At 39.2% G+C, this 16,232-nt stretch overlaps 1 protein-coding gene across 4 annotated transcripts in view; it reads right to left on the bottom strand.

Moving 5' to 3' along the window:
- Positions 1 to 220: 220 nt before the first annotated feature.
- Positions 221 to 16,232, bottom strand: part of LOC122448454 (prostaglandin F synthase 1-like) — a 36,866-nt gene continuing 20,854 nt past the window's right edge. For 2 of the 4 annotated variants that reach the window (XM_043479765.1, XM_043479764.1), the window contains exons 3-11: positions 15,256 to 15,429; positions 12,287 to 12,454; positions 11,350 to 11,466; positions 10,337 to 10,483; positions 9,865 to 9,987; positions 7,056 to 7,165; positions 4,088 to 4,253; positions 2,474 to 2,556; positions 221 to 381 (exon numbers count right to left, since the gene is read on the bottom strand). In XM_043479765.1, the coding sequence (XP_043335700.1) occupies positions 339 to 381; positions 2,474 to 2,556; positions 4,088 to 4,253; positions 7,056 to 7,165; positions 9,865 to 9,987; positions 10,337 to 10,483; positions 11,350 to 11,466; positions 12,287 to 12,454; positions 15,256 to 15,339 (1,041 nt within the window). In that variant the 5' untranslated portion in view covers positions 15,340 to 15,429 and the 3' untranslated portion in view covers positions 221 to 338. The remainder of the gene's footprint in view (positions 382 to 2,473; positions 2,557 to 4,087; positions 4,254 to 7,055; positions 7,166 to 9,864; positions 9,988 to 10,336; positions 10,484 to 11,349; positions 11,467 to 12,286; positions 12,455 to 15,255; positions 15,430 to 16,232) is intronic. The other 2 variants (XM_043479766.1, XM_043479767.1) reach the window with 2 other exon arrangements.

Below are 16,232 nucleotides of genomic sequence, written 5' to 3'. Positions count from 1 at the left end.
TTCAAATTTGACTCAAATAAAATTTTCCATTTCTTTCTTAGGTCGACTGATGCATTTTTCCACACAGGAAAACACACCAAACTTATTAAATGGGTTAGTCAGAGGTTATCTTTATTTTCTATCATTTCCCTTTTATTGTCCAAATATTTTGTTATCAGGAAAAATGAATATCCTTATTTGAAATCTTTATTATTTCACAAAATGTTTTTTTTTTTTAATAAAAGCAAGCTTTCAGAAGTTCAGACACTTCTTTCAAACACCTCCACCAAGTACAGAAATGCTCTTCACAGCCCTAGAAGCCAGAAATTCTAGTAGAATGCATGGTAGATATCTCATAGCTAATATTCTTCAGAATATGGGTACTCAGGGTGATCGATTACACTGGAAGAGAAAGAGGAGTACTAATTTATTAAATCAGTCATGTTGTCATAGCGAGTATTACTCTGTGATGTGGTCATGATGGGCTAAAACTTGAAATCTATGAAACACGTCCCTCCTTCTCCCCCAGCAAGCACACATGCAGGTGTCTGCTCCATGTGCACACGGCACCTGCACATCCAGTCCCAACACTCACGTGTAATATTCACTCCACAGTGACAGGTAGTTTGACTCAGGTTACAATTTGTATGATAGCACAAGACCTATGGCTAACTGTGGAGGTCATTTCAGTCCTGGGTGTAACTTTTGACCCAAAATGATGAGAATAATCACAGTTAAAGAATTAGTTGCTCTTTTTCATACATCCATCAAAAAAAATATCAAGCATCACCCAAAAATACAGGGTGCATCCATTAAAGAATTTCCAATTTATTGAAGAGATGCCAAGTACACCTAAATAATCATAACTACCAAATATGATTACTGCTTTCTTAATTTATAATTTATAAGAACACTTCTTATTCATTTGTTAGTATTACTGCTATTTTCTGTTTTTTCTCATGTTCTGATTTTTCTTTCTAAATTTGTCCTTTTCAGCTCAATTCATTAAAAAGTGTATTCTGAGCAAATCCATGTGCCAGGAGCTGTGCTGTTGACATAAAGTCACAAAGATAAATAAGTCTAGGCATTCAAGACTAATGAAGGAGAGCATAGATTTGTACTTAAAATCTTTTGAGTACAGAAAAGTAGCTTTACACATTTTATTCATTTATCATGTGTTTTCTTAGAATTATGATATAGCTTTACAAACAAGAAGGGGAGTTTTGAGATCTTTCATTTGAAACTGTCTTCATTTTATCACTAATTTGTGTTCCCTTCTCTCTAAACTCCCTTGCAGCTTCTCTCTGATTAGTCTTCTATCTCTTCAATCCTGGCATCCTTCTGCAGTAATTAGCTGGAATTCTGCATTAGTAAATAAGTCAAAGTCCAGGAGGTGGAGGCTCCCCAGGGGATGGACCAGTGATGGACAAAGGCCACACTGGGCTGAGTCTTGACTCAGGAAACCAGAGACCTGGATGATCTTACCTGGGTGTGCCCTGCTAAGGACACAGCAGTCACTCACTAGAAGGTTAGTTAAGCTCATGCTCTATGGGTAATTTAGCTTTGTGAGATAACAAGGATGAGGACATGGGAGTTGTAATAGGGGTAAAAGCCCAGTGAAGAGATAAACATGACATAAATAGATGGTGTCTTGGAAAAGAAATGCCCTTTAGGGAGAAAATCCACCAGACACTAGAAGGAAGGGTGGAGGCAGGTCCACTGTGAATTCTCAGCACTGCTGCATGTTGCCCTTCATGGGCTCCCCTCCATAAAAACATTGATATGACATTTTACAACTGTGTTAGGGTAAAAATGAATATGGGCTTCTCTGGTATCTCAGACTGTAAATAATCTGCCTGCTATATGGGACACCAGGGTTCAATCCCTAGGTTGGGAAGATCACCTGGAGGAGGGAATGGCAATCCACTCCAATATTCTTGCTTGGAGAATTTCATGAACAGAGGAACCTGGTGGGGCTACAGTCCAGGGGTCACAATAGAGTCAGATACAACTGAACAGCTAACACTTTCATTTTCAATTTCAAACAGGAATATAATCCAGGACAGATTCATTATTACACAGTCACTATTAATCTGATCATTTCACTCAATTTTAAAAAGAATTAAGTATGAACATTTTTTCATAGAGCTTTAAAGTACTAGGCACTGTGCTCCATGTGTCTACTGGGTCCCTCAGCCCTGCGAGCTGGTACACCAGGCACAGCAATTAGGGGCACAAAGTAGTGAATTCACCACGGTGTCAACTGTGGGGATTTTACTGATGGGCTGTCCTGGGCCCCAATTATATTTCTGTTAATCAGAGACAGAGCCCTGGAGGGAATCTCTGGTCTGAGGTCTACAGGAAGCATCTGGTTTACTCTTACACTGGAAATTAGAACAGTCTTCCTAGAATTAAGCTTTTAAAAATCCTCGTTCCCCTGCTGATCTGCCTGTTACAGTAAATAGTGTATGTGAAACATCTGCAAGTCACTTACGATAGAAATTCATAATATCTCATATTTCCATTCATGCCATCGATTGCTTTCATGTCTTCTGGAGTCAGTTCAAAGTCAAACACCTGGAAGGAAAGAAGAATAACATCAACCTCTCCTCCAAGCACCCAGCCTCCCCCTGGGGACTGGAGGAGTTTCCACGGAGGAGACAAGAGGGAACAGGGAAGCCGAGTCTGTCCTCAGCTTCCAGGTGAACAAGCCTGGGACCCTCTGCTGAGTTCTCACCTCTTCTTCCCACACCTTCTCCTTCTCTGTCCACCTCACAAACATTACAGTGCTTCAGCCTTTCTAAGTGAATCACTTGAGACAGAAAACAAACTAAACTCCTCTTTTTCCAAACACACAGCCTTTGGACACTCCAGACTGAGAATCTGCTCCCAGAAAAAGTGGTGAGTCATTTCTGAGCCCAGACGTGAAGATCTTTCCCCATTCACTGATGAGGGGGCATAGTGCTGTGCTGAAGCACGCTAACCTGTGAAGAACCGGTTAGTTGCCACAGATAAGCCAAATATATATGAAAATATATACAGAGAAGTGTTCAGGCTCCTCTGACAAGAGCCACATCCACCTGCTAAAGCAGAGCTGCTGAGTTGCTCTGCACTGAACTGCAAATGCACGAGAGAGCCCAGCCAAGAAGACTACAGCTAAGCTGAGTGCAGGCTGTTTGCCAAACCACAGAATCAAGAGACAAACATAACTGATCTCTGCATTAAATCTTGAAATTGGGGAGAGTTTCCTGTACAGCTATGGCTAAGGGTACAACAATGGTCTCCTATACACAAATCAAAAGACAACTCAGCAAAATGGACAGTCTTGCATAGGAACTTTGCAACAGCAGAAACTCAAGGAGATTAAATGCGTGAAAGTGAAACATTAGTATTTAGGGAAATGCAAAACAATACCACAATGATTTGTTAAGTTCAGGATCACTGCTATAATTTGTATGGCCCCAAATTCACATGATGGGACCTCACCCCACTGAGATGGTGTTACAAATTGAAGCCTTTGAGGGTGATTAGGTCATGATGGTGGAGCCCTCAAGAATGTGATTTAAATGATATCATATTCATATAACAGACTTGGGAGAGCTCTGTTGCCCCCTCCACAATGTTAAAATACAAAGGAAAGCCTGTGACCTGGAGGAGGGCCCTCACCTGACCACACAGGCACTCTGACCTCAGACCTCCAGCTTTAGAACTGTGAGAAACAAATATCATTTTTTTCTAAGCCACCCGATCTTAAGTATTTTGTTAGAGCAGCCTAAATGGTCTGCTCTAATCAAATAATGTAATTTTGTCAATTGAGAATGAAGAAAATAAGATGTCATTTGTACAAGGTGACAGAATAAATTAGAGACACAGTGCTGGAACTAAAATCTCTATTTTCTGTCCAACCTGAACCCTCTCCAGCCGTGCCGCCTCTCCTGTTGCCACGGCAGGAGGAGAAAACCATCAGAAACACACACAAGGCATTCATGCACCGGAAAAAACAGGTAACTTGTCTAGACTCAAGGATAGTCCGAGAGCTGGACAAAGAATGACCCTCATGAAGGATATTCCTTAGGAGCCCTCTGCCCATAGCCCCACTCATCATCACCTGTATGTTCTCTTTGATCCTCTTCTTATTGAAACTCTTGGCCAGAACCACAACCCCACGTTGTATCTGGTAGCGAAGGGCAACCAGAGCTGGGGTTTGCTTGTGCTTTTTGGCAATGGCACAAAGAACCGGGTCCTCCAAAAGATTAGGGTGGTTCGGGTTCACCCTGGAAGGAAATTCAAAAATGCTGAGGAGTTGAGACTGAATACTCAGTTTCTAAGGAGGCTTCTCAAATAGACAAAATAGGTCTACTCTAGACCAGTGCTTCTTAAAGGGTGGTCCAGGGACCAGAAACACCAGTATCACCTGGGATCTTGTTAGAAATACAAATTCCATGGCTTAGCAGAAGACAAACTGAATCAGAACTTCAACTGTGTCATTTCCCAGTCTGCATTTACAAAGTTCTCCCAGTCATTTGGATGCATGCTTGAGCTGAGATCAGTACTGCCAAACTTGTGGATTTTTTCTTTTTTCTGTTTTACCTCTCAGTGGTTTTTTTTCTTTAACAATCATAGCTCTAAAATAAGTACAAGGGCAATAAAATAAAAAGAGATGGAGCCAGGGAAATGTTTTTATTTTCAAATTTCACTTTTCTCAAGTGTTGATAAAAATTGAGTAGTCCAAAAATGAGAACTCTTTATTTCATCATTATTTGCATTGTGCAATACTCCTACAAATAAATTTTCACTAAAATGATTCAATTTGTTATTTTTTTCTATCATCATAGATCTGGGTTGTTGTTAATCACTCAGTCATGTCTGACTATTTGTGACCCTGTGGACTGCAGCATGCCAGGCTTATCTGTCCTTCACCACATCCTGGAGCTTGTTCAAACTCATGTCCACTGAGTCAGTTATCCATCCCACCATCTTGTCCTCTGTCATCCCATTCTTCTCCTGCTTTCAATCTTTCCCAAATCAAGGTCTTTTCTAATGAGTTGGTTCTTTGCATCATGTGGCCAAAGTATTGGAGCTTCAGTCAACATCAGTCCTTCTAATGAATATTCAGGACTAATTTCCTTTAGGATTGACTGGTTTGATCTCCTTGCAGTCCCTGGGAGGTACATTTCTTATCCTTATTTTAGATATAAGGTGAGAGAGACTTGGACACGTTTATTACTAGCACTGTGTTCATTTGTTAAAAAATAAGTAAGTCATGACTTAAGTTTATCTCTTAAGTGTTCAATGCAGAGACACTTGCTTTAAAATCTACATACAACAAGACACATGAAATGTAAAAAAATCAATTTGACTTGTGATGGTAAGACAAAACAGAAGGATTATGTCCCATTTCTCTTCTCTTCCCTGTCAGTTAAAAGTTATCTGCAGAGCACTGTGTTCAGTTCAGTTCAGTTCAGTTACTCAGTCATGTTTGACTCTGCAACCCCTTGGACTGCAGCACGCTAGTCCTCCCTGTCCATCACCAACTCCCAGAGTTTACTCAGACTCATGTCTATTGAGTTGGTGATGCCATCCAACCATCTCATCTTCTGTCATCCCCTTTTCCTCCTGTCTTCAATCTTTCCCAGCATCAGGGGCTTTTCAAATGAGTCAGCTCTTCACATCAGGTGGCCAAAGTAATGGAGTTTCAGCATCAGCATCAGTCCTTCCAATGAATATTCAGGACTGATTTCCTTTAGGATGGACTATTTTGATCTCCTTGCAGTCCAAGGGACCCTCAAGAGTCTTCTCCAACACCACAGTTCAAAAGCATCAATTCTTCGGCACTCAGCTTTATTTATAGTCCAACTTTCACATCTTTACATAACTACTGGAAAAACCAGAGCTTTGACTAGGTGGACCTTTGTTGGCAAAGTAATGTCTCTGCTTTTTAATATTCTGTCTAGGTATGTCATAACTTTTCTTCCAAGGAGCAAGGGTCTTTTAATTTCGTGGCTGCAGTAATCATCTGCAGTGATTTTGGAGCCCCCCCCAAATAAAGACTTTAAGTGTTTTCATTGTTTCCCCATCTATTTGCCATGATGCGATTGGACTGGGTGCCATGATATTAGTTTTCTTAATGTTGAGTTTTAAGCCAGCTTTTTCACTCTCCTCTTTCACTTTCATCAAGAGGCTCTTTAGCTCTTCTTCACTTTCTGCCATAATGGTGGTGTCAAATGCATATCTGAGGTTATTGATATTTCTCCCAGAAATCTTGATTCCAGCTTGTGCTTCATCCAACCCAGCATTCTGCATGATGTTCTCAGCATATAAATTAAATAAGCAGGGTGACAATATACAGGTTTGATGTATTCCTTTACTGATTTGGAACCATTCTTTTGTTCCATGTAAAGCTCTAACTGTTGCTTCTTGACCTGCCTACAGATTTCTCAGTAGGCAGCTCATGTGGTCTGGTATTCCTGTCTCTTTAAGAATTTTCCACAGTGTTGTGATCCATACAGTCAAAGGCTTTGGTATAGTCAATAAACCAGAAGTAGATGTTTTTCTGGAACTCTCTTGCTTTTTTGATCATCTAATGGATGTTGGATAGTTGATCTCTGGTTCCTCTACCTTTTCTAAATCCAGCTTGAATATCTGGAAGTTCATGTACTGTTTAAGCCTAGCTTGGAGAATTTTGAACATTACTTTGCTAGCATGTGCAATGAGTGCAATTGTGTGGTAATTTGAGCATTCTTTTGCATTGCCTTTCTTTGGGACTGGAATGAAAACTGACCTTTTCCAGTCTTGTGGAACCCCATGAACAGTATGAAAAAAGCACTGTGTACATTATTATAAAAATATTTCACCAAAATTTGAGTTTTATGGACTTCCCTGGTTGTCCAGTGGTTAAGACCATCTTCCAGTCCAGGAGTTGGGGGTTTGATCCCTGGTCAGGGAGCTAAGATCCCACATGCTTTAAAGCCCCAAAACCAAAACAGAAAACAGAAACAGTATTGTAACAAATTCAGTAAAGACTTTAAAAATTGAGTTTCAGAGTAACTTCCTGTGGCCTTCAGTAATGTTCATACCATTGTGATAACCGTTGGGCTCCCAGAGCACCATAGGCAACTAGGACAATATCGTGTGACTTGCAGAACTCCAGCAGTTTGCTCTGGTTGAGATAAGGGTGACATTCCACCTGTAGAATGCCAACAGACAAGAGTGTCAAGTTATATGAAAAGGTAATATGCCAGAGGAAGCTTAAAAGCAAAAATTACATATGCTAAAGAAAAATAACTGTGCAAATCAAGTTACAACTGGAAACGTTAACCTCAAGTAATGATTTTTTTTAAAAAACAAATTTTATCTCTGTTCCCTGAAAAGAAATTAAAAAAAATAATAATAATTCCTGAGAACAAGCAACTCTAGGAAGCAGATCTTGGTTACTAAATACCACTGAACCCCACCAAGACATATGCCTAATTCCAGACTGGAGGCAGAAAAAGAGCTGTTAGAATCTTGGCACTATAGGATCTAATGTGATGGGAGGGGATCTAGTGTGATGGGAGGGGGAGGTCCCACTGGTGGCATTTGGGTAAACTTGAGCATCAAAAAGAATCATGAGTGAAAACAAATGTAGCACACAGAGTCAATAAAAATCCCTGAGGCTCTAATGATGAGAGTGGGAGAAAGAACAAAACTATTTTCCTCCATGGATGGTATTACAATAAATCCTTTCTCAGAAAGTGACAGTTAACTGGAAGGAGTTAAGTTTTTACCCTGTCTTACAGGAATAAGTGCATTTTATGTTGATTTAATGAGGGAATTTTGTCTTTACAGTAAAATGTCAGGTCAGGAGATTAAAAATATTGCTTAAAATTGAAAATATTGAAAAACATCCCAATGAAATAATTAATGCAGGTGAAAGTCATTGAAGGATTCTCAACCGTTTTGTGAAAATTTGGGGGAAATCAAAATTCCCCTGGTCCAAGTTATTATCCGACAGATAACTCAATAATTTCAACGGGAAAATACACACTTCCAAACAAAAAAATCTAGCTACCAGTAGCTTTACCAGGAGAAAAAAATATCACTACTCACAAAAGGACAACTTGTCATCACATGCTTCCTACTCAGGTGTATGTGAGAGGCACAGCACTCAAAGGACACCCATGGCTGATTCATGTAAATGTATGGCAAAAACCACCACAATATTGTAAAGTAATTAGCCTCCAATTAAAATAAATCTTAAAAAAGTAAAGATTTATGGAGAATGTCCTTGCCCATCAGAACAAGGGGGAAAAAAAGGACATTTTCTTGTCAAATGTTTAACCTTAATGTAGTAAGAAGTTCAGATTTAACTACTAATTTACATAAACTAGAAACAAACAAGTTAATTAATGTCACAAAGTAATGATGATAAATACAGTGTGTTGTTGAGAACTTGTCTCACTATCTTCATGACATAATGATTGAGTGACCATTCTAGGTTAAAAACCATGAAAAATATGACTCAAAGTGACATGCGAACCACATCAGGTCCAGATCATTAAAACATAATATATATATATTTATTATATAAATGCATAGAATTAAATATATATATTTATATACACACATATATATATACACACACACACACACACTGTTGTATCTTTAACTGTTCTAATATCTGAAATTTTTCACAATGAAAATATGGAAGTAAAACTGATACCAGAATGACATTAAGTTATATAACTAAAAAAAACTTTTATAAAAAACTCTTAACTTTTATAACTAAAAAAAATATATACATATATTTCTTGAATTGTGTAAACTGCACTTTCAATATAACATTCTTTTTCCTTGACTCCAAACTGTAAATTAAAGACATTATGTTGCATACGAAATAAGACCATTGCAGAAGGGTGAAGATTACATGACACATGTATCACATCTCAGTTATATGGCATATCTTGATCTGTCAAACTTAAGATTAAACAGCAGAGAGATTGTCGCCAGGGACTGGGATGAGTGGGGAATCCAGAATCGATAAGCATGATGTGAAGTCTCAATTATACAAGATGAATGAATTTTAGATCTGCTTCCAACACTGTCCCTATAATAAACAACACTGTATTATATTATATGGATACTTAAAAACTTGCTATGAGGTTAGGTCTCATGGTCTTCTTTTACAACAGTAAGGTAAAAAATAGAACCAAAAAAGTACGAGTACAAAAACAGAAATAGAAAAATGAGTTTATCAGTTAATTTTGTGATGGACATTGATGGGAGAACCAGTCCAAGCTTGAGTAAATCACAAGGTGTGCTCTATGATTAAGTATCCCTGAATGTACATTTCATCAGTGGCTAGTATCACCATCATCCTTTAACTTCATCCATCAAACTTGATGAGCTTTCATAGCCTCCAGCAAACTTTGCTGAAGACCCATAAATGAAGAGAAATCAAGACAAAGGATTCAAGCATTCAAACTCCACACAAACTGTTAACACCCATCTCAGCTGATTTTTCTCTTTGTTTACTTCCTGTTCCATGTTTCCTTAATGTACATAGTTCCCTCCGAGACACTTTCACATCTGATTTCTGGTCATGCTTTAAGCTCAGGGGAAAACCCCTTCCTCTAAGTTCTGGGTGTTGAGTCTAACTCCCTTTCACTTTCCTCAGTTCCTACCCACAATTTAGCAGGAAGCCCTCCCCGCCTTCTCCACCCAGACTTTATCAGTCAAAGATACTGTTATGGATTCTATTCACACTGTCCAGACAGAGGCTCTGCTCTCTAAAATCCTCTGTCCACAAAGGTCAGATGAACAGGGGGGAAGGACAGACAGACATCTGGCTCCAGTGCAAGAAGGAGGTTCTGAAGAGCAGGAGGGAGAGGAGTCAAGACTGTTCACCTGGTTGCAGACGGGCTTGTACTTGAGCCCCGGCTTGTTCAGGATCTTCTCCAGTTGCTTGTGGTTGAAGTTGGACACCCCGATGGACTTGGTCAGCCCTGCGTCCTTACACTTCTCCAGGGCCTGGGAGGGAGGGGTGGTGAACAGTCATGAACAGTCACTTGGAATGGGCAATAAAAGAAGATTAATGGCTGAAAAAAAATTGTTAAAAAAGTGTCTCTTGTCAAAAATTAGCATTGTTTAAAAGGAAGAAAAAAGTGGAAGAAGTTCATGACCCAAGAAGAATTACAGTTAGAAAAACCCTGCAAAAGACATAATACATGGAAAGAAATAGATGCCTATGCTACCATCCCAAATTCTCCTCCACTGTTCTCTGTGAACATTTCAGCAATAGTTTCCTCTCCACAACCCTAGCATCCCAGCCCTTAGATTCATGAACAGCTGGATTTGATGGTCCACAGCCCATTCTCACAAGTGTAAGAAATGAAGGCGGTTCCCTCTCTCCTGGCTCCTCCCCTGGTTCTCTCCTCCTTGGACTCACTTCCCACGTGTGACAGAGATCCACTGAGTCAAGCATCAGTTTTCCATCTTCATCAGTTGGCAAAATTTGTTCCCCTGGCTGGAATAGAAGCAGTCGTTCTAGAGATGTTACAAAACAGTTTCCCCACACTTAGCCAGACAGCCAGGCATGTCTAGGACCTGGGCATCAAACCTCTTTGAGGTAGGTTTACAACACTCTAGATACTAATATTTGCAAACTGCTTTACAAATGGAGTTTTGAGCAATGTGTTTAGAAGGCAATTTTCCACTAATCTCTTTCACTTGCATTTTGATGAATACAATTTTCCTACATTCTAATGGGGACTGTCAATGATTTATTTCAATTTTTTTTCTGCCTCTTTTACTTTCCTCTTGCAAAATGCCTCTATTGTGCTGGGAGTGACTGTAAGTTATGTCTTACTTCTGGCATTAAAATTGCAAACTTGATCTGGGCTAAATATCAGACTTCCTTTTCCCTTTGAGCATCAGGTGCCCTAGGGCAGGCATATGAACCAGCAAGGCTCTCCTTAGGTTGATATGGAATGTGGAAGATCCAGACATGCTCTCAAATGTTCATGACCATGAGCTTTGAGGCCCCAAGGCCATATTTGTCACCAATCGAAAATGTTCAGTGAAAATAAAGTAAACCAAGAGTAATGTCATGATAAGTAATAGAAAAATGGAGCTATTTCTAAAAGTCCTGCAACTCAACTTTCCTCTGTAGAGTACATCCTACACTGTACTATGAAAAATACTTAAGTACTATGAAAAATCTTAAGTAGTTAAGTACCATGAAAAAAATCTACTATGAAAAATCTTAAGTACTCAAGTAGTGAAGTATTATGAAAAAGAGTACTATGAAAAATCTTAAGCCAACCATCCATGGAAGATGACAGACATTGTGACACATGAAATGAGATAGAGGTGATCACACAAATTGCCAACCTTCAGAGCCACTGGAGTATGAATTAGATAGAGATCAACATAGTCCAGCTGAAGGCTTTTCAGTGACTTTTCCAAGGCTGATTGGACCAACTCTGGTTGAAGGGATGTGGTCCAAAGCTGCAGAGATTAAATAATAGATGTTACGTTAAATGAAGGCAGTAGGTAATTTTGTTTGTCTTGTTTCATTTAATGATTAAACATTTTTATTGGTTAGACATGGATGACCACTGGGAAAAATGCTCCTTTTTTTCTAGAGTTCCATTTTTTATCTAACCCACCCATGCAAACTTTATTATTTGACTGAACATATCATCAGTATATAATTCATAATAGAATGAAATTAATCAAGATAAATAACATTATAAAATAATTACCATGCTTATCATCTGAATTGTGTTTGATAGAGCGTAAAAGCACAAACTTAGTCTAATTCAATCAATCAGTCCTCTCAGAATTAATTAGCATTTTGTTTACACAACTGTAGGAAAAAAAGTAATTTGAGCGTATTAACATGAGAAGAACATAATTCAAGACACTTTGGCTAGATCTTGTGTAATATACAAAGTGCCTCTCCTAATGTTCTCTCTTACTCTTGGAGTTGAGAACTGAAATTCAGAATGTGAAGAAATTTGAGAAACTCACTCAGATGATAAGGAAAGCTATAATCTATTCACACTTCTGTATAATCCTTAGACCATAGTAAATCACACTTGTCTGATCTAGGCTCAGAGAAGGAAAGTGACTTTAAAATTTGAACATGGCAGTGAAAAGAGTTGCTGTCACTTTCTATTTTTGGCCAGGGGAGGAGGAAATAAATATGTGTGGAAAGAAAGCTGTATCAATAAACAACATTCACCTTATTACTGATCTTATTACATAATTGTCACCTGCATACAACTAGTTGTGCACATGTGCACACACATAACACACAAAGCACCTTTGAAGTGTAGAATATGTCTTCTCTCTTCACAGTGCCATCGGCAATCTTGCTTCGAATGGCCTGGCCAACATACTCTTCATTTTTGTACGCATAAGCACAGTCAATGTGGCGGAACCCAACCTCTATAGCGAATTTGGTAACCTCCAGAGCTTCTCTCTTAGGAACCTACATAAGCAACAAAGGTAGGAATTGAAAATCCACATGATTAAGAAATTGCTGAGCCACAAGATTTGATCTTCCCAAGAGTCAACTTTTCTTTGTGCTTCTGGTTCATTCTGCATGTGTGGTGATGAATCCATGACAGTTTTCCTGAATGTTCCTGGTCAGTGATTAAATGGATGACCAGGAACCCTTCAATCCCAGGGGTTCAGTGGTTGATCACAGGTATCAGACGACCCCAGGAAAAACTCCAGATTCAGTGATTTTCTGGAAAAAAGTGTAAGACTTAGCATAAAGTTGTAGTCATGGATACAATTTATACCATGAGATGCTTGAAGCAAAATCCACAAAGGTATAAAGTACCTGGTAAAAGCATAAAGAAAGGAGTACGTCAAGGCTGTATATTGTCACCCTGCTTATGTAACATATGCGCAGTACATCATGCAAAATGCTGGCCTGAGTGAAGCACAAGCTAGAATCAAGATTGCCTGGAGAAATATCAGTAACTTCAGACATGCAGATGATACCACCCTTATGGCAGAAATTAATGGGACTAAAGAGCCTCTTGATGAAAGTGAAAGAGGAGAATGAAAAAGCTGGCTTAAAACTCAACATTCAAAAAACTAAGATAATGGCATCTGATCTCATCACTGCATGGCAAATAGATGGAGAAACAATGGAAACAGTGACAGACTTTATTTTCTTGGGCTTCAAAATCACTGCAGATGGTGATTGCACCATGAAATTAAAAAATGCTTGCTTCTTGGAAGAAGAAGCCAACCTAAGTAGCATAATAAAAAGCAGAGATATTACTTTGCCAGCAAAGGTCTGTCTAATCAAAGTTCCGGTTTTCCGGTAGTCATGTATGGATGTGAGATTTGGACTATAAATAAAGCTGAGTGCCAAAGAATTGATGCTTTTGAACTGTGGTATTGGAGAAGACTCTTGAGACCCTTGGACTGCAAGGAGATCAAACCAGTCCAACCTAAAGAAAATCAGTTCTGAATATTCATTGGAAGGACTGATGTTGAAGCTGAAACTCCAATATTTTGGCCACCTGATGTGAAGAACCGACTCATTGGAAAAGCCCCTGTTCCTGGGAAAGATTCAAGGTAGGAGGAGAAGGGGACAACAGAGGATGAGATGGTTGGATGGCATCACTGACTTGATGGACGTGAGTTTGAGCAAGCTCCAGGAGTTGGTGATGGACAGGGAAGCCTGGCAAGCTGCAGTCCATGGGGTCGCAAATAGTTGGACACTACTGAGTGACTGAACTGAGCTGAAAAGCATCAAGAGACCAGGTGAAAGCTTCTGGGACCTCTGCCTACCAGTGAAGCCACATAGAATACACCAATTAAAAATCTGTATCTATTCAAGTTGTACAAAGCGATGTTCTCATGTAAGTATCCATTGTTAATGATTAACACAATCATGCTAATAACAGATCTGTCACCTCACATGGATAACTTTTGGCTGTGGGGAGAATACTTAATATCAGGTCTCTTAGCAAATCTCATGAATAGAATCCATTTTTAAACTATATTTACCATGCTCTACATTACATCTCACAACTTATAACTGGAGGTCTGTATCATTGACCATTATCTTGCCATTTTCCCCAGCATGTACTCAGTTTCTGGTCACCATTCCTCTACTCTCTGCTTCTGAGTTTCACTTGTTTAGATTCCACAAACAAAGAAATCAGGCAGTATTTGTCTTCCTACTTCTGGCTTACTTCACTTAGTTTAATATTCTCCAGGTTCCTCCATGGTGTTGCAAAAGGCAAAAAAGGATAACTTCTTTTATAAAGGCTGAATAATATTCCATTTGTTTTTATGTGACTTAGAATCTTTCCTTTTTCAAGGAGGTAAATCCTTGGTCTAATGGCCCTCTTTTGGCTCTAGTCCCGGTTTTCCTTGAGTAATGAACTGGTGAGCTTCAATAATAGCCTGAACCTTTCCCTACCCTCACTCCACATTGCTATACAAAGTAAACAAGCACTGTCTTCTATCTCCAAAGTATTTCTGAATATTTCCTTCTGTTTGTAGATGAAAACAGCAGGACTTAAAGTTTAAGGACCAGTTCCTTGTCACAACCACATACTCTTAAGGACAAGATGGACAGCCAATTTTCTGGCTTCCAGTCTAGAGTCTTGTCCACTAGGCCCTCTTATGCACAAGGACTGAAGAGTATAGTAAGAATAAAATACAAATGCTACTATTGAAACCTTGCCTGAAAGAATGTAGCTTATCCCCTCTAATGAAGCTATACTTTCCATTAGGAGAAGTTTCCAAGCAGAAACAGAAGTACAGGGCAAAACACTGGAGTGTTTCTTGCCTGGCACTGAGCAGGTATCTCACAGTAGAAAAGCAATGTCTCCAATTAGTTTTTAGTCACCTCATCTTCAGGACCTTCCACCTGAAATACTTCTCTGGGTCATGTTTTTGGAAGAAAGAAAATGTTCTGGAATTAATGAAACATACAGAGAAACCCCACCATTACAATGCTCCTCAAAGCAAAGCAGCTGACAGTCAGTGTTTTTGACAGCCGAGTCTCACCTCTTCTGCCAAGCTGGGAAAGAGACAGAAACTGGAGGGGAACCCAGAGAAATCTGCAGGTGAGCACAGCCTCAGACCCTGATGCGGAGTGGAGACTGGATGCTCTCTCCCGTTTCACTAGCCTGGTTAGTGGAGCCACGCGATCCTCCCAGAGTCACACAGGAGTTCAGTGCTTGACAACCCAAGTCCCCTTCCTCTCATGTCACATCCACTACTATTTATATCTCAACCCTAAACCACTACTCTTACCTCCTTAGGTGCATAGGTTCCAAATCCCAGGATAGGAATGAAGTGGCCATCACTAAGCTTCACCCTCTGACATTGGGTTTCCATTGCCTGTTGCTCCTCTGAGTAAGCAGACTCTGATTTTTTTCTTCTGCCTTCACAGGTTATAAATAATAGGAAGGTAACGCCCCAGCTGCACTGTCCAATGTTAGGAGATACATTGTAGGAGGAGCATGATTACATCAGTTCCCGTGGAGTGAGAAGAGAATTAAAGCCAGTTAACTTGCTTGGGCTTTTTTATCAGTATAATCTTAAGATACATTTCAATGAGGTTGGCTGAACAAGCATTAACTGTATATTAGACTAGAAACTTCCACATAGCAATCTTTTTTCATTTTTCTAATTATGAAGTTGAATCTTATGGTACAAATACACAAAGAGAATCACACAATTTAAAGGAATGATTAATAAACATTTTAAAAAATCTTATCCCTTCATAAAGAATGAAAACTTCAAATGAAAATAAATTTGTCTTTTATTTTTCCCACCAGCAAAATTATTTTGCTTTACAGACCTGACGGTGGTGAAATCCTGAAAAGGACACCAAAACCACACATTCTAGCCAGTTTTGGGATACCATGTGCAGTGTGCAAACAGACTCTTAGAGGGTTTATACTTTGAACTTAGTTATATAACTTCTAGAAAGCTATCATAGTGTAAATTATACATATTTTATATACTTTGCTATTTTGCTCAACCTTACCCATGAAAGAAAAACTTGTAAGCAAGTTAAATTGTAACAACTTTGGGATGAGTAAGGGAAATTGTGGGGCACTGATATAGTGAAAAGTTGTGAAACCAAATAAAATTTAACAGAGTGACGTGAGCAAAATGGTGGGCTAGGATGTATTGAATTCTCCCTTAGAAACAAGAGAAAACAATCAGAACCCAGATGAAAAATGTCATATGAGCGCTAGAGAACAGTCAAACAAAATCTATGG

The sequence above is a fragment of the Cervus canadensis genome, chromosome 10, assembly GCF_019320065.1.
Source record: "Cervus canadensis isolate Bull #8, Minnesota chromosome 10, ASM1932006v1, whole genome shotgun sequence".
NCBI classification, from domain to species: Eukaryota; Metazoa; Chordata; class Mammalia; order Artiodactyla; family Cervidae; genus Cervus; species Cervus canadensis.
The sequence above is the reverse complement of the archived record's forward strand: the minus strand, read 5'-3'. Positions and strand labels throughout refer to the sequence as shown.